Source organism: Bombina bombina, chromosome 6, assembly GCF_027579735.1.
Source record: "Bombina bombina isolate aBomBom1 chromosome 6, aBomBom1.pri, whole genome shotgun sequence".
In the NCBI taxonomy this organism is placed as follows: Eukaryota; Metazoa; Chordata; class Amphibia; order Anura; family Bombinatoridae; genus Bombina; species Bombina bombina.
In genome coordinates this window covers 314,484,031-314,507,032 of record NC_069504.1, presented here as the reverse complement: position 1 = coordinate 314,507,032, position 23,002 = coordinate 314,484,031, and the positions used below count along the sequence as shown (strand labels likewise).

Below are 23,002 nucleotides of genomic sequence, written 5' to 3'. Positions count from 1 at the left end.
TATAGAAATTGAATGGGGGATTAAAGCAGTGGAGTACTTTCTGCAGAAAATAGATGATATGTCTGATGTTACTAAGGAATTTCTTATTGAACTCCTCATGTTTGTACTGACACAATTATTTTGTGTTTGATAACAGATGTTATCGACAAACATGTGGGACGGCAATGGGTACTTTCTGTGCTCCAATGTATGTCAATCTATATCTGGGCTGGTGGGAGAGCTGTGTGGTTTCCAGGGAGGAATATAAAAACCACATGGATAACATTCTCCACTGGTCCAGATATATTGGCGATTTGTTTATTGTCTGGCATGGCACCAGTACTGAATTGGATGACTTTATATAAAATCTGAACAGTAATCCCTTTGGTCTATACCTAACCTACAATACTAATCCTACTGAGATACAATTTATTGACTTGGTCATAAAGAGAATGGTGGATAACAGGTTAATAACTGAATCTTACCGTAAACCCACAGCAACCAACAATATATTACACACATCAAGTGCTCAATATCCTGTGACAGTAAAGAATTTACAGGTATTTAAAGCCTAAGATTAAGGAGAAATTGTACTACTTTGGAATCATTTGTAAAAGCTGATAATGATCTGAGGTGTAAATTAAAAGCTAGGGGATATTGCACAAAATTTTTAGCTAGATCTTATCATAGGGACCTTAAGTAAAACCAGGAATTTTACTACACCCCAAAAATAAAAAAATAAAATCTAAGAATGAAATTAGATTAATCTCTACATATAATTCTGCCAGCCCGGAGATCTATAGGAATTTTCAAAAACACTGGCATGTTCTGATGTCTGCTGATAAATGAAAAACCCATTTTACAGAGTTTCCCAAGCTTTACATACAGAAGGGCAGCTAATTTGAAAGATTCATTAGTTTCTTTTCTAGTCATTTTGATAGAAATTCTAAAAAACACCAATATATAGGGGCTCACTTCCCTGTAGGGATGTAATGTATGGTTGCATACACAGAAAACCACGGAAATAACCAACAGGTTTGGTAAGAAGTGTAAACAAACAATTTATTAACTCTAAAAGCTAAAATGTTATTTATTGTTTAAAGGGACAGCCTACACCAGAATTTTTATTGTTTTAAAAGATAATCCCTTTATTACCCATTCCCCAGTTTTGCATAACCAACACAGTTATATTAATATACTTTTAACCTCTGTGATTATCTTGTATCTAAGCCTCTGCAAACTGCCCCTTTTTTCAGTTCTTTTGACAGACTTGCAGTCTAGCCAATCAGTGCATGCTCACAGATAACTTCCCGTGCACGAGCACAGGGTTATCTATATGAAATACGTGAACTAACACCCTCTAGTGGTGAAAAACTGTTAAAATGCAATCTGAAAGAGGTGGGCTTCAAGGTTTAAGAAATTAGCATATGAACCTCCTAGGTTAAGCTTTCAACTAAGAATACCAAGAGAACAAAGCAAAATTGGTGATAAAAGTAAATTGGAAAATTGTTTAAAATTACATGCTCTGTCTGAATGATGAAAACAGAATTTATGCTTACCTGATAAATTACTTTCTCCAACGGTGTGTCCGGTCCACGGCGTCATCCTTACTTGTGGGAATATCTCTTCCCCAACAGGAAATGGCAAAGAGTCCCAGCAAAGCTGGCCATATAGTCCCTCCTAGGCTCCGCCCACCCCAGTCATTCGACCGACGGACAGGAGGAAAAATATAGGAGAAACCATATGGTACCGTGGTGACTGTAGTTAGAGAAAATAATTCATCAGACCTGATTAAAAAACCAGGGCGGGCCGTGGACCGGACACACCGTTGGAGAAAGTAATTTATCAGGTAAGCATAAATTCTGTTTTCTCCAACATTGGTGTGTCCGGTCCACAGCGTCATCCGTACTTGTGGGAACCAATACCAAAGCTTTAGGACACGGATGAAGGGAGGGAGCAAATCAGGTTACCTAAACGGAAGGCACCATGGCTTGCAAAACCTTTCTCCCAAAAATAGCCTCCGAAGAAGCAAAAGTATCAAATTTGTAAAATTTGGCAAAAGTGTGCAGTGAAGACCAAGTCGCTGCCTTACATATCTGGTCAACAGAAGCCTCGTTCTTGAAGGCCCATGTGGAAGCCACAGCCCTAGTGGAGTGAGCTGTGATTCTTTCAGGAGGCTGCCGTCCGGCAGTCTCATAAGCCAATAGGATGATGCTTTTAAGCCAAAAGGAAAGAGAGGTAGAAGTCGCTTTTTGACCTCTCCTTTTACCAGAATAGACAACAAACAAAGAAGATGTTTGTCTGAAATCTTTTGTAGCCTCTAAATAGAATTTTAGAGTACGGACTACGTCCAAATTGTGTAACAAACGTTCCTTCTTTGAAATTGGATTCGGACATAAAGAAGGTATAACTATCTCCTGGTTAATATTCTTGTTAGAAACAACCTTTTGAAGAAAACCAGGCTTAGTACGCAAAACCACCTTATCTGCATGGAACACCAGATAGGGCGGGGAACACTGCAGAGCAGATAACTCTGAAACTCTTCTAGCAGAAGAAATAGCAACCAAAAACAAAACTTTCCAAGATAGTAACTTAATATCTATGGAATGTAGAGGTTCAAACGGAACCCCTTGAAGAACTGAAAGAACTAGATTTAGACTCCAGGGAGGAGTCAAAGGTCTGTAAACAGGCTTGATCCTAACCAGAGCCTGAACAAATGCTTGAACATCTGGCACAGCTGCCAGTCTTGTGTGTAGTAAGACAGATAAAGCAGAGATCTGTCCCTTTAGAGAACTTGCAGATAATCCTTTCTCCAAACCTTCTTGTAGAAAGGAGAGAATCTTAGGAATTTTTATCTTATTCCATGGGAATCCTTTGGATTCACACCAACAGATATATCTTTTCCATATTTTATGGTAAATCTTTCTAGTTACCGGTTTTCTGGCCTGAACCAGAGTATCTATAACAGAATCTGAAAACCCACGCTTTGATAGAATCAAGCGTTCAATCTCCAAGCCGTCAGCTGGAGGGAGACCAGATTTGGATGTTCGAATGGACCCTGAACAAGAAGGTCCTGTCTCAAAGGTAGCTTCCATGGTGGAACCGAGGACATATTCACCAGGTCTGCATACCAAGTCCTGCGTGGCCACGCAGGAGCTATCAAGATCACCGAGGCCCTCTCCTGTTTGATCCTGGCTACCAGCCTGGGAATGAGAGGAAACGGTGGAAATACATAAGCTAGGTTGAAGGTCCAAGGTGCTACTAGTGCATCTACTAGAGTCGCCTTGGGATCCCTGGATCTGGACATGTAGCAAGGAACCTTGAAGTTCTGACGAGACGCCATCAGATCCATGTCCGGAATGCCCCATAATTGAGTTAGTTGGGAAAAGATCTCTGGGTGGAGTTCCCACTCCCCCGGATGGAATGTCTGACGACTCAGATAATCCGCTTCCCAGTTTTCCACACCTGGGATGTGGATCGCAGATAGGTGGCAGGAGTGATCCTCCGCCCATTGAATTATTTTGGTCACTTCTTTCATCGCCAGGGAACTCCTTGTTCCCCCCTGATGATTGATATACGCAACGGCCAAGCCCTGAGAGCATTGAAGATCGCTCTTAGTTCCAGAATGTTTATCGGGAGAAGAGACTCTTCCCGAGACCATAGTCCCTGAGCTTTCAGGGATTCCCAGACCGCGCCCCAGCCCACTAGACTGGCGTCGGTCGTGACAATGACCCACTCTGGTCTGCGGAAGCTCATTTCCTGGGATAGATGGTCCAGGGTCAGCCACCAACGGAGTGAATCTCTGGTCTTCTGATCTACTTGAATCATTGGAGACAAGTCTGTATAGTCCCCATTCCACTGTTTGAGCATGCACAGTTGTAATGGTCTTAGATGAATTTGTGCAAAAGGAACTATGTCCATTGCTGCAACCATCAACCCTACTACTTCCATGCACTGCGCTACGGAAGGACGTGGAACAGAATGAAGAACTTGACAAGTGCTTAGAAGTTATGACTTTCTGACCTCTGTCAGAAAAATCCTCATTTCTAAGGAATCTAATATTGTTCCCAAGAAGGGAACTCTTGTTGACGGAGACAGAGAACTTTTTTCTATGTTCACCTTCCATCCGTGTGATCTGAGAAAGGCCAGAACGATGTCTTTATGAGCCTTTGCTTTTGACAGGGACAACGCTTGTATTAGAATGTCGTCCAAGTAAGGTACTACTGCAATGCCCCTCGGTCTTAGAACCGCTAGAAGGGACCCTAGTACCTTTGTGAAAATCCTTGGAGCAGTGGCTAAACCGAATGGGAGGGCCACAAACTGGTAATGTTTGTCCAGAAAGGCGAACCTTAGGAACTGATGATGTTCTTTGTGGATAGGAATATGTAGGTACGCATCCTTTAGAATCACGGTAGTCATAAATTGACCTTCCTGGATAGTGGGTAGAATCGTTCGAATGGTTTCCATCTTGAACGATGCTACCCTGAGAAATTTGTTTAGGATCTTCAAATCCAAAATTGGTCTGAAAGTTCCCTCTTTTTTGGGAACTACGAACAGATTTGAATAAAATCCCATTCCTTGTTCCTTTATTGGAACTGGGTGTATCACTCCCATCTTTAACAGGTCTTCTACACAATGTAAGAACGCCTGTCTCTTTATTTGGTTTAAGGATAAGTGAGACATGTGGAACCTTCCCCTTGGGGGTAGTTCCATGAATTCCAGAAGATAACCCTGAGAAACTATTTCTAATGCCCAGGGATCCTGAACATCTCTTGCCCAAGCCTGAGCAAAGAGAGAGAGTCTGCCCCCTACTAGATCCGGTCCCGGATCGGGGGCTACTCCTTCATGCTGTTTTGTTAGCAGCAGCAGGCTTCTTGGCCTGCTTACCCGTGTTCCAGCCTTGCATCGGTTTCCAGGCTGGTTTGGGTTGTGAGGCATTACCCTCTTGCTTAGAGGATGCAGAATTAGAGGCCGGTCCGTTCCTGAAATTGCGAAAGGAACGAAAATTAGACTTATTCTTGGCCTTGAAAGGCCTATCTTGTGGAAGGGCGTGGCCCTTTCCCCCAGTGATGTCTGAGATAATCTCCTTCAATTCTGGTCCAAATAGAGTTTTACCTTTGAAAGGGATGTTAAGCAATTTTGTCTTGGATGACACATCCGCTGACCAAGACTTTAGCCAAAGTGCTCTGCGCGCCACGATTGCAAACCCTGAATTTTTCGCCGCTAATCTAGCTAATTGCAAAGCGGCATCTAAAATAAAAGAGTTAGCCAACTTAAGTGCGTGAACTCTGTCCATAACCTCCTCATATGGAGTCTCTCTACTGAGCGACTTTTCTAGTTCCTCGAACCAGAACCACGCTGCTGTAGTGACAGGAACAATGCACGAAATGGGTTGTAGAAGGTAACCTTGCTGTACAAAAATCTTTTTAAGCAAACCCTCCAATTTTTTATCCATAGGATCTTTGAAAGCACAACTATCCTCGATAGGAATAGTAGTGCGCTTGTTTAGAGTAGAAACTGCCCCCTCGACCTTAGGGACTGTCTGCCATAAGTCCTTTCTGGGGTCGACCATAGGAAATAATTTCTTAAATATAGGCCTGGGAACAAAAGGTATGCCAGGCTTTTCCCACTCCTTATTCACTATGTCCGCCACCCGCTTGGGTATAGGAAAAGCGTCGGGGTGCACCGGAACCTCTAGGAACTTGTCCATCTTGCATAATTTCTCTGGAATGACCAAGTTGTCACAATCATCCAGAGTAGATAACACCTCCCCCCATCTGACAAAACCTCCCTCATGGCCACTTCAGATTGGTGTGAGGGTATGACAGAACAATTATCATCAGCGCCCTCCTGCTCTTCAGTGTTTAAAACAGAGCAATCGCGCTTTCTCTGATATGTAGGCAGTTTGGATAAAATATTTGCTATGGAGTTATCCATTACAGCCGTCAATTGTTGCATGGTAATAAGCATTGGCGCGCTAGATGTACTAGGGGCCTCCTGCGTTCGCAAAACTGGTGTAGACACAGTAGGAGATGATGTAGTATCATGTTTACTCCCCTCATCTGAGGAATCATCTTGGGCAATTTCATTATTTGTGGCAGTACTGTCCTTACTTTGTTTGGACGCTATGGCACAATTATCACACAAATTTAAATGGGGAGACACATTGGCTTTCATACATATAGAACATAGCTTATCCGAAGGCACAGACATGTTAAACAGGCTTAAACTTGTCAATAAAGCACAAAAAACGTTTTAAAACAAAACCGTTACTGTCTCTTTAAATTTTAAACAGAAAACACTTTATTACTGAATATGTGAAAAAGTATGAAGGAATTGTTCAAAAATTACCAAAATTTCACCACAGTGTCTTAAAGCATTAAGAGTATTGCACACCAATTTTCAGAGCTTTAACCCTTAAAATAACGGAACCAGAGCCGTTTACAAATTTAACCCCTATACAGTCCCAGCTATAGCCTTTGCTGTGACCTAACCAAGCCCAGAGGGGAATACGATACCAAGTGACGCCTTCTAGAAACTTTTCCAGCTACTTTCAGATCCTCACACATGCATCTGCATGTCTTGCTCTCAAAAACAACTGCGCAGTAATGGCGCGAAAATGAGGCTCAGCCTACAACTGGGAAGGCCCTCCCTGACTGGAAAAGGTGTCTAACATAGTGCCTGCCGTTAAAAAACGTTCCCCAAGTTTATAAATGTGAATTATCAGCATAAACATGAATAAAATGCCTGAATAAAGCAATCGATTTAGCCCATAAAGTGTCTACCAGTTTTATAGCCCATATTAAGCCCTTTATTCTGTTTGCTTGACTAAGAAAATGGCTTACCGGTCCCCATGAGGGGAAATGACAGCCTTCCAGCATTACATGGTCTTGTTAGAAATATGGCTAGTCATACCTTAAGCAGAAAAGTCTGCTAACTGTTTCCCCCAACTGAAGTAACTTCATCTCAACAGTCCTATGTGGAAACAGCAATCGATTTTAGTTACTGTCTGCTAAAATCATCTTCCTCTCACAAACAGAAATCTTCATCCTTTTCTGTTTCAGAGTAAATAGTACATACCAGCACTATTTTAAAATAACAAACACTTGATAGAAGAATAAAAAACTACATTTAAACACCAAAAAACTCTTAACCATCTCCGTGGAGATGTTGCCTGTGCAACGGCAAAGAGAATGACTGGGGTGGGCGGAGCCTAGGAGGGACTATATGGCCAGCTTTGCTGGGACTCTTTGCCATTTCCTGTTGGGGAAGAGATATTCCCACAAGTAAGGATGACGCCGTGGACCGGACACACCAATGTTGGAGAAAGTTTATTTTGGCCTAGACTGTCCCTTTAAGCTGCAGCTGCAACATATTTAATAATGGTATGACTACAAGAAGCTTGGGCACAAGAATTACAAAACATTGCCAGAAAAGTTCTTGATAAGGGCAAAAAGATAACCTCAGTCACCACACATTTCCTAGAGAAATGGCAATGTTAAGGCTTTAAAGTGCTGGGGTCTTGAACAAGTCAAATGCGGAATTGGGGGGGGGTGTAGGGTGTAGAAAGAATTCTGTTACAGAAAGAACCAAATTGTGTATTCTTACTAGATACTGTTTTTTTCCTTATGGAATGAATGAATATAATAATTATTGGGTTTATATTTAGTAGAGACTTGGTAAATCATCTACATGCTGTATTAATTTTGCCAATAGGTGATGAATATTGAGGAATTCATCGTGGGAGATGAATTATAGGCATTCACACTAGATTGAATAACGATTTCATGTATCATAAAAAGTAATATCGGTTGTTCAAACTATGGTGTTGATCACAATTGTTTATAAAAATGTATCAAATTATTTTTTTACAAAAATCCCTACAGATGTTAATGGTAAATTCTGAAGTTAAATTATCAATTTTCTAAAGGTTGTGATCGACCACTTTGTTACCAGTAGAATGGGGTTGTTGAATAAGGCGTGACAATACTATGTTCGACCAGCAGATGGCAGCATTATGTAGATGTATAATACGTTGATTTTTGTTTTTTTACCAAGTCTATCATCCTTGTATATGCAACTATCTTTGTGTATGTCCAGTATCATAAAGTGCCAGTCTTTGTTTAAATTAATTCTTAATATTTTAAAGGCATACATAGTAATTGTTCAACAAACACATAATCATTATAAGCACCATTACTGGTTTAGGAGATTTTAGATAATAAAACATCTCATATAAAACAGCTATACTGTCATAATTTATTCTTAAATAATATGAAAGAACATTTTGATACCTAAATATGTTCAGGAAACATGCCCAAAGAAAACTAAAACTACTTAAGATGCTGAAAACCCTGTCTCCATTAGGGTTGCCAGCTGTCCTCCACAAAAATACTAGACAATTTTTTGGTGACTGGGCACAATGGTAGCTGGGGTCATACAATGCCCCATCCAAAAAGCTCTACCTAGGCGCCCACTCTTTATCCCACATGTATAATTTCCGTAACTGAGCAGTCATTTTACCCCTTGGCTGCCAGTAACATACAAATCAATAGTTTTACCTCTTTAGCTGCCCCCTACTTTTTTTCTGTTCTGTATTTTTACTGCATTGAGGCATAGGAGACCTTTTACATTTAGCTAACATACGGCTAGATTACGAGTTTTGCGTTAGGGTAAAAAAGCAGCGTTAACAGGTCCTAACGCTGCTTTTTACTACCGCTGGTATTTCGAGTCTTGAAGGTTTAGGGTCACCACACACTTTTTTGGCCTTAACGCAAAACGACTGACGTAAACTTTGTAAAGTCTTTTTTCTATGGGACTTCCATAGCGCCATATTACGAGTCTGTCCTGGGAGGCCAAAAAGTGAGCGGTACACCCTACCCTGTCAAGAGTCCTAACGCATTTAAAAGTCAGTAGTTAAGAGTTTTATGGTACAACGCTGTAGCACAAAACTCAAAAGTGCTAAAAAGTAAACACCCATAAACTACCTATTAACCCCTAAACCGAGGCCCTCCCGCATTGCAAACACTAAAATAAATGTTTTAACCCCTAATCTGCCGCTCCGAACATCGCCGCAACTATAATAAACATATTAACCCCTAAACCACCGCACTCCCGCCTCACAAACACTAGTTAAATATTATTAACCCCTAATCTGCCGTCCCTAATATCGCCGCCACCTACCTACATTTATTAACCCCTAATCTGCCGCCCCCAACGTCGCCCCACTATACTATTTTTTTATTAACCCCTAAACCTAAGTCGAACCCTAACCCTATTACCCCCTAACTTAAATATAATTTAAATAAATCTAAATAAAATTACTATCATTAAAGGGACATTATACACTCATTTTTTTCTTTGCATAAATGTTTTGTAGATGATCTATTTATATAGCCCATAAAGTTTTTTTTTAAATAAATGTATAGTTTTGCTTATTAAATAACATTGCTCTGATTTTCAGACTCCTAACCAAGCCCCAAAGTTTTATGTGAATACTGTCAGCTACCTTCTCCAGCTTGCTCCTGTTTGTGTAAAGGGTCTTTTCATATGCAAAAGAAGGGGGAGGGGGGACGTGTCTTATTTGCCACTTGCAGTGAGCTTTCCAGCTACCTTTTCAACAGAGCCAAACTGACAGCTTCTAAATAAGTTTTTAAACAGTTTTATACTGGATTTTTATATCAGTATCTGTGCATCTTATTCTTTATAGTAGTGTCTATTACATGCAGTTATATGAAAATGAGTGAATACTGTCCCTTTAACTAAATTATTCCTATTTAAAACTGAATACTTACCTATAAAATAAACCCTAAGCTAGCTACAATATAACTAATAGTTACATTGTATCTAGCTTCCGGTTTATTTTTATTTTACAGGCAAGTTTGTATTTATTTTAACAAGGTAGAATAGTTAAATAATTATTAACTATTTAATAACTACCTAGGTAAAATAAATACAAAGGTACCTGTAAAATAAAACCTAACCTAAGTTACAATAACACCTTACACTACACTATAATGAAATAAATTAACTACGTTAACAACAATTAAATAAATTAAATTAAATTAGCTAAAGTACAAAAAAACAAACACTAAATTACTGAAAATAAAAAACAAATTACAAGATCTTTAAACTAATTACACCTAATCTAATAGCCCTATCAAAATAAAAAAAGCCCCCCCCAAAATAAAAAACCCCTAGCCTAAACTAAACTACCAATAGCCCTTAAAAGGGACTTTTGCGGGGCATTTCCCCAAAGTAATCAGCTCTTTTACCTGTAAAAAAAAATACAACCAACCCCCCCCAACAGTAAAACCCACCACCCAAACAACCAACCCCCCAAATAAAATACTATCTAAAAAAACCTAAGCTCCCCATTGCCCTGAAAAGGGCATTTGGATGGGCATTGCCCTTAAAAGGGCAGTTAGCTCTTTTGCAGCCCAAACCCTAATCTAAAAATTAAAACCCACCCAATACACCCTTAAAAAAACCTAACACTAACCCCTGAAGATCGACTTACTGTTCTAAAGACCGGACATCCATCCTCTAAAAAGCGGCAGAAGTCTTCATCCAACCGGGCTGAAGTCCTCAACGAAGCCGGGAGAAGTCGTCCTTCAGACGGGCAGAAGTCTTCATCCAGACGGCATCTTCTATCTTCATCCATCCGACGTGGAGCGAGTCCATCTTCAAGACATCCGGCGTGGAGCATCCGCTTCAAACGACGGCTTCTTACTGAATGACGGTTCCTTTAAGTGACGTCATCCAAGATGGCGTCCCTTAGATTCCAATTAGCTGATAGAATTCTATCAGCCAATCGGAATTAAAGTAGAAAAAATCCTATTGGCTGATGCAATCAGCCAATAGGATTGAGCTCGCATTCTATTGGCTGTTTCAATGTTCAATGTTTTCAACCCATTTTTTTCCAATTTAATTCTATCATCAATTTTGTTTAATTATCTTGGTATCCTTTATTGAAGTAGCAACAATGCACTGATGTGAGCTAGATGACTACAATAGTTAAGCCAATGAAAAGAGGCATATATGTGCAGCCACCAATCAGCAGCTAGCTCCTAGTTCCTGATTGTACCTATGTATGCTTTTCAACAAAGGATACCAATAGAGCAAAGCAAATTAGATCATAGAGCATACAATTTTAAACTGCTTTCCAATTTACTTCTATCTGAATCATGAAAGAATCAAAAAATGGGTTTCATATCCCTTTAATAAAGAGAACAGTCAAAGTAAAAACCTATTGTGTATATCTATGTATGCCTGAGAAAGAGAAGTATATGAGCTCTGCTAAATATAGATTGTACTAAAAATATTTTATCATTGATCCTACTATTTGAACATATTCAAAATAAACTATAATACTTATCATTTATTTTTTGATCCCTTTCTCAGTACAATAAAGGCTAAAGATGGCCAAATTCCTAACACATGGGGGCAGCAGATAAATATTTTAAAAGCCTTAAGGGTCTTATATGTAAATTTATGGATATAAAACAAACAATATATTTCCTAAAAAAAAAAGTCCAGTGAAAGAGGGTTTGATTTAGGAAAGGTTGCAGAGTACTCTGTATCTGCTGTTCTCCCCTCCAGAGGGCTCATTCTGAGTTATGGCCACCCACCAAATGTCCACAAAGCATGCTGGTATTTTTTTATTCCTATTAAATAATTGTATAGTTTGTATATAAAGGGACATCTCCAAATGTTGCTTTCATGATTGATGATTATCAAATTTACTTGTTCTTTTTCCTTTGATGTAAAGCAGGTGGAGAGGATTAGGGGTGTGCACATTTTACTATATGGCAGCAGTTTTGTAAGAATGCGTTTATCTACATTATACAAAAACTGCCACTAGATATGCTCTCGGGCTTTGGATGAATACTAATTCAGAATTTCAGACTCATTTTGCTGATTCGTCAAGAGGTTTGATATACGAATAGCCAAATGCATTACTGGACAAATGGACAAAAAATAAATGATCGCTTAATGAAGTTGATTTGTTCATTCGTTTGTGCCGTTTGCCACCAAAAAAGGGGCAGGAATAGAGGGAATGATCTATATTATTTTATTAATAAGCTTCTTTGTTTGTAATGATGTAACAACCATCCATTTGTTCAACGTCCCCTGTCCAATCCTGCCATAATATTACTAATGACTGAAGTTAGGGACAGCCGGTCAGGCACTAAATGTTGGATTTTAGTCAGACAGAGTTGTATGTTCTTTTAACATTGAAAATAGGTTTATTTAATTCTTCAAATACTATAATTTTAATATTTTTGTTAATATTAATTGTCTATATTACCTATTCCCTTTGGAAAAATGGTAACAAATCCGAATCCAAATGCCTGCATGGCCAAAATTCAGCTGATCTGAGCATTTAAAATAATCCAAAATGATTCTTTTGGACGAAACAATTTTTTTGTCAGTACACATGTCTCACTGCCGCCATCTAGTGCTCAAAAGCCTTTTTTGCAGAACTGCTATAATATAGCTCTCAAGACACACTACTTACCAAAATATGCTGTTCAACAAAGAATGCAATAAGAAATAAGCAAATATGAAAGTCATAGAAAATAGGAAACTTTAAAAAAAAATGTATGCTTTATCTGAATCATGAAAATATTAGTTTTCTTGTCCTAAGTGAGAAGTAATGATACTACAGAAAACTGCATAGCTGGGCTCATTGTTTAAGCAGATACTGGGAAACAGCCATTATAGATTAGAGATTAAATATAAAGGAATACTGTAGATTTATTATTGTGCAGACAGACAAGGTTCACATGTAGTGGACCTGCGTGACTGAGATTGCAAATTGTGGGGCACATTCATTCTTCATATTTAGCATTGCAAGAGTGTCCACTAACGCAGTTTAACCCCTTGTCCTCACGCAACCAATTGTGCAAGAGCAGGACTTGTCAATCACCTGGTCTAATCAATCGAGTGTGATTTTCATCCACCAACTGTACGTTGTCAGAAAGTGTTTTGGTGGTAGCGGTTTGAACCACCGCATCACAAATATCAGTTTGTTGGCTAAAATGAGAGAGCCTGCAATTGATAGGCACATTTAACTCTTGATAAATCTACCCCATAGTATACTATCTGGACAAATATTGTTAGCATATGTGATGTGGCATATATATAATTAGCGCACTAATTAATGCAGCAATGGTGTCAACACATTAGCAGATTCTGAACATTTTGAATGTTCTCTTAAATCATGAAAAAATATTTTACATCCAAATGATCATCAAAATGATAGGACAATGAAACAAACTGTTTCATGTGGTGTAAATAATGACAGTACAAGGCATTAGTGTACAGAAGCCATGACTCCGTTTGCAAGCTTACAATTCAGGAAATGCCAAACAGGAAACAAGTGCAATAGAAATAAATCATAGAGCTGCATATAAGCTAAACATAACACCCATAACACAAACGTACCGATGAAAGCTATCCACCATTTTTAAGTGCACTCTGAGATCTTTTTTTGTTAAATGGTCCAACATTCTAGCATCTACCAGGCATTCCATGAAGTAGCTTCTGTACTGAGGTAAACCCAAACTTGGGAGCCATTCGTTACCGATCCATTCATGGTTCATGTCACCATAAGCCAATGTCTGCAGATGAGATGTACCAAAATGTATTAATATCGAAAAAGCATGAATACAAATATTTTTATACAAATTTACCTGAAACAGATGTATTATACACAAGCTTTTGAATATAGTAGAATAGAAAATGTTGGCAACACTACTTAATTATTAAATCACAAATTGCTCTCCAAAATCTTAATTATATTTTGCTACAAAGAATATACCCTTTTCTGTATCTCACTGACTTCCTAGACTTGTGGTTCCTATATACTCTCCTGAGAAAACTCCAGCAGATTAGCATTAATAAATCTCTATGCGTCAGATTGAAAATCAGTTTGATTGACATACTATGACACAAGGCTGAGGATTTCAATAAATACCAGTCTCTTTGGGTGTCTAGGATTAAAGCTGAGAAATACTAGTCTAAACAATTCATGGTTAAATCCTAATCTTGCTGTTGTTTAATTTAGGAATCACTATTTCATAAACAACACGTGCATGTTAATTTATTTTAACCGGAGATTATATGCTACTTACCAAATGGTAAATTAAATGTTGTAAACTAAACATAAACAGCATGATGTTTTGTACTGTTGCTTTTGAAATATACACATTTTCTAGATGTTTATGTCAAAACGCTAAATGCAGGTTTAATATTCAAAATATTTGGAAGAATTTCCTACTTCTCTTCTTTTGGCTTTAATTGTTCTTTTAAGAGTTCTGTAGGTAGCCTTCTATAATGTTGCCTAAAAAGGTGTATTTTATTATACACTATTATACATGTATGTCTTTTGCAAGTGTGTATATATATATATGTAAATATATAGACACACACACAAATAAAGCTACAATTAATGTATTTGTAGTTTATCCTTTTTTTTTTTTGCCCGTGTTATCTACAATATCAAGTCTTTGTTAAAGGTTTTTTTTGTTCCCTGTTGGATTACAGTTCAAAGACAACACTGTTATTAGGCAGCTGTGGACATTATTGCGTATGACACAAGGGGTACGTGTGGATTATGCCTTACACAATAAGCTGCAACTGGTTATTTTTAGAAAAAAAAATTATTTCAGAGGCAAAGCAGATAACTTCTCTTGTGCACCTTAAAATACAACACAAACACAAGAAACGCATGAGAGTAACGGATCCTATTGTGTTGACTGGAAGCACTTGCAGGAAACTGTTTACAGTATTAAAATATAAATCGTACCTGTGCCCAGCTTCCCTCTTCAGACTCTTTCTGTGTTATCATCAGACAAACATTATTGCAGCAGAGCAATGTCAGATGAAAAGACAAAAAAATACAATATGTCAGGTTATACATTGATTATGCACATACAAAGGATATATGGGATAGACAGATAGATACATTTAGGTTTATACATTTTATTAAGCTATTATACACAAACATCTAACCCTTAGAAGACAGTAAAGTCAAAGTTAAACTTTTATAGTTTAGATATAACACAAAGTTTTAAACAACTTTCCCATTTACTTATTTTACCAGATTTGCTTCATTCTCTTGGTATATTTGGTGAAAAGTATACTAAGGGTTGCAGGCTGAACACATTTGGTGAGCCAATGACAATAGGCAGATATGTGCAGCCACCAAATACCTGCTAGCTCCCAGTACTGCATTCCTGCTCCTGAGAGGTATCTCTTCAACAAAGGATACCAAAAGTGCAAAACAAATTAGATCATTGAAAGCTGTTTACAATTACATGGTCTATCCAAATAATGAAGGGTTAGCTTTAAGTTTACTGTCCCTTAACCCCATGCTTAAATAATGAATGTATAATATAAATGCTATAGTATTCCTTTGCACATTGACTGGTAGATAGGTAGAAAAGTATTCACCAGAGGTGGTGATGGAAATGTTATTTTTTCACATTTGAACTATTAAAGGGAGATTGTAATGAAAAAGGTGTCTAGTGTCCATGAAAGAGCAACATTTAAACATACTGATTATTTATTTACTTGTTTTTTGCATGAATAAATGTGAAGTAAAAGTGGTTTATATGTTAATTGAAACAACACAGCAATGCCAGTTATGTACTCCTTACTAATGGTCCTTGACTTCTAGGTACAAATGCTCATTGTACATATCAGCCAGTAAGTATCAATTATAAGTACCTACAACAAGCATTAATAGGAACTACACAACTGACACACCTGTATTAGTTTAAATTACATTTAAACAGCAAAAATACATTTAATAAGTTCACTTAAGGGGACACTAAACCCAAATTTTTTCTTTCATGATCCAGCTAGATCATGCAATTTTAAGCAACTTTCTAATGTATTCCTTTTATAATTTTTTCTTAGTTTTCTTGCTATCTTTATTTAAAAAGCAGGAATGTAAGCTTAGGTGCCGGCCCATTTTTAGTTCAGAACCTGGGTAGCGCTTCCTGATCCTTAGCTTATATTTCTGCTTTTTCAAATAAAGATAGCAAGAAAACAAAGAGAATGGGATAATAGGAGTAAATTAGAAAGTTGCTTAAAATGACATGCTCTATCTGAATCATGAAATAAACAATTTGGGTTTTGTGTCCCTTTAGTTTCCATATGCACTGATAACTAAATATAAACAATCTATTATCTTATCCAATTTTAATTTCATATGACCCTATTTTGCTGTCAGATACATGGATGAATTTAGGGAGTGTGAATTCGGTTTGTTGTGAATGCTTATAAATGAATGTGCAAATGCAAACGATTGCATTTTTAATTTGACCGATGCTCATCATAATGTAAGATAGGATTTGGACCCTGTGAAAATGTTGCCTTGGTCAAACATATACAGTTTTCAATTAAGGGACAATTCATAATCTTTTAAACATTTGTTTTGCTCTAAGTACAAAATAGAAAGAACTAACCGTTTTCGTAGGAGCAGCAAGCGTTTCCATTTCCTCATGGGTCAACCACACATTACCTGATGGCTAATGACAGAATCCAGAGGACAGCAGGCAAAATCCACATTAGGCAAGCAGCGTTAAAGAAGAAAGGCAGCACCACTGTAAGTCAACAGTGTGAGAGCATCAAAATCAGCAGACATATGCCCCAGCGACAACACTCTCGGAAGTCACAAGTACCCACTAAATACTCCAGCACTTGTTTCATTATGTTACCAGCATTTTGTAAACATTAAAAAAAAACTTTTCATTGCATGAATAATGTCTGAAAATAAATATGCTATCTTGCAGCAAATGAATTTCAGACAAAAAATGCTCCTGTTCAAGTTATGATTGAATGGCAAAAGCTAAGGAATGCTTCTGGTGTAGGCATGTGACTCTACAGAATGTTTTACTCAGGGGTGGGGCTTAAAAAAATCTAGTGTCCCAAACAAAATCAGATCAATTGAAACATTCTACAGGGGGAAGTGTTAGTTAGAAAAAATAATAACAACAAAGTGCCCTTAAAAAAATATGATCATTTTGAGAATGCTGGCTCATTGTATTGCCTTCAAAAAGTGACTAATGTAGGTGCTAATTCTTGTAATAAACCACATAAATATGGGGGAGGCATTTTCTCCCTCTTACCCCTCCCCACCCATGCCCATAGCTGCAGGATAAAATGTAACTTTAGGGATCTCGAGACAATAGTACATTTTCTAATATCTGCCTTAATTCAAAAGTCTGTTGTGTATTATTTCAATGTGTGATTGATCACAAAAAAGCAGTATTCAAGTGGGTTATGTTTGGACACCTTTCCACATAATAATAGTGAGTGTTGCATAGAGACTTATATTCTATGTTTTGGGGGCTATTATATTACATAAATAGGACAGAGGTTGCCAAAAACAGATACTCTTGAGCACTGTAACTTTTCCAGGATAGCAAGTCAATAAATAACCTTATTATTAATTATGAAGAGAAACATTGTCTACTGAGAATTAGAGTTGGAAATTCCTGGTCTAGGTAAGTGTTGTATGAATATCTTTGTTAATATTCTTCTATATATTGCAGAATTTAATTTCCAAAATAAAAATGTATCATAGTAATGATCAACCACTATTTTATTATATGACTATACGTACATATAATTTCCATAGTAGGTGGCATTAAATATATAGCTCATATGTAAGGACCCAGCTGACAATTATACAGAAGTTTCTTTTGTTAAATAATTAGTGATCTAAAGTTTAAAATACCTTATAGGCCCAGTCTTAATTTTTTTTTAGTCCAAAAAAAGGATTTAGAAAGCCACATTTATGAAAAAATATTGCTTCTAAAAGGTCTACAAACAAATATGACCCAAATATCTCATTAGTGCTGATAAAAAATATTACCATATTTGTATTTTCATTTTAATGCATCTACACTTCAACCAAAAAAAGTAAATTCCACCCTATTTAATACACAGTCAAAATGAGTATTAAGAAAGATGCATCAAACTCACTGTTCGTGATGTTGGCGGGGCCGATGGACTTGTAAGTGAGACCATTTCCTGTATTGCTAGCCGCAGCTTTAAACGATGTAGGGGATTGCTGATACCAATTTCTCTTTGAATTTCAGTATCAGATAAAGCAGACATAATGGCTCCACTTTTAACATTGGCACGACATGCAGCAACATACCAAGCTGGCATTCCCAGCCACAGCTTAAGAAAAAAGAGAGACGCAGCATACTTTATTTTAGAAACTTTTTAAAGCTCAGTTAAAATTTAATAATCCAATATTTTTTATGCAAGATACATAAGCAATTATGGGTTAGATTAAGAGTGGAACGCTAACAGTGATACATGAGCAATATCGAGTTTATCGCATCAGATGTAGTGCTTGTAATACAAGTTGAAAGTAAACGCAATCGCTTGGGCTCAATTGAATTTAACGTGTGTCGGGATAGCACAACCTCAGAGCTCTGGTTAACTGTTTTATGAAACAAAACACATCAAAAATACATTCTAAAGTACAATTACACTCATAAAAACACTGTCTAATAAAAATGATTTAAAAAAAATATTGCACAAAAAAGTTATAAGGGCTCAAAGACATGAGTTTTAAGGTGTTATATATATGTGTGTACATATATGTACATATGTATTTATATGTGTATTTATGTATTTACAGACAAATATACACATAGAAACGCATATGTACACATATATAGACATTTATATATAAGTGCATTGGAGCCCTTTGCAGTCAAGTAGATGAAAACATATTTATGCAATATTCATATTTAATGCATTATACTGTGTATTTACTGTAAATATTTCACATTCCAATGTTCTGCAGATAGACTATGTTCTAAGTATTTATAAATAGATAGTCATATATATATATATATATATATACATATATACATATATATACATATATACACATATATATCTGTATATATCTAATCCTATATATAATCATACATATATTTAGGTATAGATATATATTGTATCAAAATACCATGAGAATATATTCTGCTATGTGAAGAACATTGGAATGTGCAATATTCATATTTTTATGTTGGGTTAACGCACTTGAGAATATGCGATTAGGTTTCCGCGCGCGTAGGGTGTTAGGTTTTTTCCACTTTATTTTGCTCTATTGACTTCTATGGAGGAATACATTAATGCGGTCGCAATATTCTAATTAAAGTGAATGTCAATTTTGTCTTATTCTAACCAATTTTAATATTGCTTTCAAGTTAATAAAGAAAACCGCCACTTTATTTTTAAAAAACAAACAAAATAAAGGTTATATTTTCATTACCAAATTTGCTCCGTTTTAGTTAGCAGCTCCTCTCACCCGCAACTTCCGGATTTAATCCCATGTAACGTATACAGCAGTCCCACCCACTGTATACGTAGAGTCAATGCGCGCTCCCGGCTTTGCTATACACAGCGCATGCGTTGCGTACTTACCAAGCGCTCTGAAAATTGCTTCTAAAATGACTAAGTGTAATAGCGCATGCGCTAAATGTGAAGGTGCGTGAGAGCTCTGTGTGACGGCTTCCAAACACAGGCGCATTACATACGCGTGACGTAGCCGAAAGGGGTTTGGTCCCCCCGTGGTTGATCGGATTATTGGATGACACAAGCGAGCCTACAATGTCAATCATTAATCCAAGATGGCGGGCGGAGGATTGAGATGACGATCGTTATGAAATAAAGCTCAAATAATAGTTAATTAGAGGTTTGCTGAAAAAATTATGAATTAAAGTGGCAGTATTTTAAGGTCAGCGTTTAAGCAGTGTTTAGCATTGAGCTTGACTTTACATTCACTTTAAGGCTTTTTGCGTGTACCAGGTTAGCACGTGAGCAACGCGCACAAAAATCTCACTTCTAGCATAGTTAACGTGCGACCAGGATTGATAAATACTGCTCCACTCATAATCTGGCCCTAAATTGGCAAACTCAAGCTAAACTTACAAATATTGATAAATGAATCCATATTGAGAGTATGAGAACTAGTAAATATATTTAACAAAGGATTTCTACCATTTATTTTGTCACAGCTCTTACAATATCAAAATGGAATAACCCATTTTTAAATGTTTTTACAATATGGTTATAGTGGTTAAGTCCCATTTAAATACCAACAGTGATTTTGTAGGCATTACAGTGACATGGTACGCTAAGTGATTTGCATTAATGCACTGTTCATTAGCCCATGTCTCTTAAACTCACCTTACTTTTGTACTCATGAACTTTACCTATTCCTAAACACTCTCTCTCCCCCCTGCAGCTCATCTCAAAAGCAGTCTCACTACTGCAAATCTGTATCTCATCTCATGTCACTCTCCATCTTGCTTCTATTTACTGCTGGTGACATCTCCCCTAATCCTGGTCCCCAATCACTGACAAGCCGTGCACATCCATGTGTACCATCCCACAGACTCAGAAAACAAAACTCTGCACACCTTACTCACATTCCTCTTGTATCTAAAGCCACTACCCCTTTCACTTGTGCACTCTGGAACTCTCGCTCTGTTTGCAACAAGCTCACTTCTATACATGACCTCTTCATCTCCCACTCCCTCAACCTTCTGGCCCTAACAGAAACCTGGCTCTCTCCCCTAGACACAGCATCCACTGCTGCTCTGTCACATGGGGGTCTCCACTTCAGCCACACTCCTAGGTCTGGTAACAGACAAGGAGGTGGTGTAGGTATTTTACTTTCCTCTCGTTGCACCTTTCAACAAATACATCCTATCTCCTCCCTCACTTTTCCCTCATTCGAAACTCACATGATTCGCTTATTCTCCCCTCTCTCTGTACGTGTTGCAGTCATATACCGACCCCCTGGCTCCTCAACTCAATTTCTAGATCACTTGGCTGCCTGGCTACCCTATTTCCTTTCCTCAGACACCCCTGCCCTCATTCTTGGCGACTTCAACATCCCCCTTCACAATCCCACTGCCTCATCTGCTAAACAACTTCTGCAACTCACTTCCTCTTTCGGTCTGTCACAATGGACTGATTCTCCCACTCACAAAGACGGTCACTCTCTTGACCTGATCTTTAGCTATCGATGCACTCTCTCAAAACTCCCCTTTTCCTCTTTCTGACCACCATCTCCTTACTTGCAACATATCATCCCTTCCTACAACTCTCCCTCCTTCTACTCCTCACACCAAACTTCACAGAAGCATTATGTCTTTAGATCAGCAACAACTTGCTAATTCCCTTAAACCGCTCCTCTCATCCTTCTCCTCCTTTTCCTGCCCTGAACAATCTATCTGCCACTATAATTCCACCCTTATATCCGCCCTTGACAATCTCGCCCCTCTTACCATTGCTCGGAAATCACACACTCATCCCCAGCCCTGGCATACTCCTCTGACACGGCACCTACGCAGATGTTCCCGTACTGCTGAACGGCATTGGAGAAAATCACGGAGTTCAGCTGATTTTCTTCATTACAAATTCATCTTGAACTCCTACTATTCTGCCCTTAATCTCCACAAGCAAAACTACTTCTCTACTCTTATCTCTAATCTTTCTTCAAACTCAAAACGTCTGTTCTCCACTTTCAATACTCTCCTCCGCCCTCCCCCACTTCCTAATACAACTTCTCTGTCAGCTCAAGACTTTGCCAGTCACTTCACTAGCAAAATTGACTCTATCAGACATGAAATCAGCTCTCAACATAATTCCATTTACTCCCCCCCTCAAATACTCTCACTAACCCACAATCCTCATAACCTGAAACTTAGTTCATTCTCCCCTGTTACTGAGGAAGAAGTTTTGGCACTTATACTGCGCTCTCACCTCACTACCTGTCCCCTTGACCCTATCCCCTCACAGCTACTCCCCTCCCTCTCTGCTACCCTTACCCCTATACTAACACACATTTTCAACCTCTCCCTCAGCACTGGTACATTTCCCTCAACAATGAAACATGCACTGGTCACACCTATCCTCAAAAAACCTTCCCTTGATCCTACCTCCCCATCCAACTACCGCCCTATTTCCCTCCTCCCTCTTGCTTCAAAGCTTCTCGAAAAACTAGTATATGCACGCCTATCCCATTTCCTTACGTTAAACTCCCTTCTTGACCCGCTGCAATCTGGATTTCGTCTCTATCACTCCACAGAGACAGCTATCGTTAAGGTCACCAACGACCTACTTACAGCAAAATCAAAAGGCCACTTCTCTGCTTATCCTCCTTGATCTGTCCGCAGCCTTTGACACTGTCGACCACCCTCTTTTGCTCCAAACCCTCCAATCCTTCGGCATCTGTGACACAGCCCTTTTGTGGCTCTCTTCCTACCTATCAAACCGTACCTTCAGTGTAGCCTTCTCTGGGGCCTCTTCTGCCCCGTCACCACTTTCTGTCAGAGTACCGCAAGGCTCTGTCCTCGATCCCCTTCTCTTCTCAATCTATACGTCATCACTAGGCTCACTAACGGTTTCCAATATCATTTGTATGCCAATGACACCCAAATCTACTTCTCTGCACCAGACCTATCTCCTTCCTTGCTAACCCATGTCACTAACTGTCTTTCTCACATCTCTTCCTGGATGTCCTGCCACTACCTCAAGCTAAATCTCTCCAAAACTGAGCTCCTCATTTTCCCCCCTTCTTCCAAAATCTCCACCCCCAATATCTCTATAACTGTCGACAAATCCATCATTACCCCTACCCCGCATGCCCGATATCTCGGGGTCACATTTGACTCAGATCTTTCCTTCACTCCTCACATTCAGTCCTTGGCTAAAGCCTGCCGCTTCCACCTTAAAAACATCTTCAAAATTAGACACTTCCTTACACAAGACACAACTAAGATTTTAATCGACTCTCTCATTCTTTCCCGCCTTGATTACTGCAACTCTGTCCTCTCTGGTCTCCCCACCTGCCGCCTAGTTCCCTTACAATCCATAATGAATGCCTCTGCCAGACTCATCTTCCTTACACGTCGCTTTTCATCTGCTGCTCCTCTCTGCCAATCCCTTCACTGGCTTCCTCTTGCCTCTAGGATCA

General features: G+C 38.4%; 1 protein-coding gene across 1 annotated transcript in view; it reads right to left on the bottom strand.

Annotated features, from left to right (window-relative positions):
- PPFIA2 (PTPRF interacting protein alpha 2) overlaps window positions 1-23,002 on the bottom strand; it is a 728,675-nt gene that overhangs the window by 100,971 nt on the left and 604,702 nt on the right. Inside the window, exons 21-24 of the mRNA XM_053716934.1 lie at window positions 17,980-18,180; window positions 16,458-16,520; window positions 14,792-14,821; window positions 13,429-13,604 (exon numbers count right to left, since the gene is read on the bottom strand). Coding sequence (XP_053572909.1) covers window positions 13,429-13,604; window positions 14,792-14,821; window positions 16,458-16,520; window positions 17,980-18,180 — 470 coding nt within the window. The remainder of the gene's footprint in view (window positions 1-13,428; window positions 13,605-14,791; window positions 14,822-16,457; window positions 16,521-17,979; window positions 18,181-23,002) is intronic.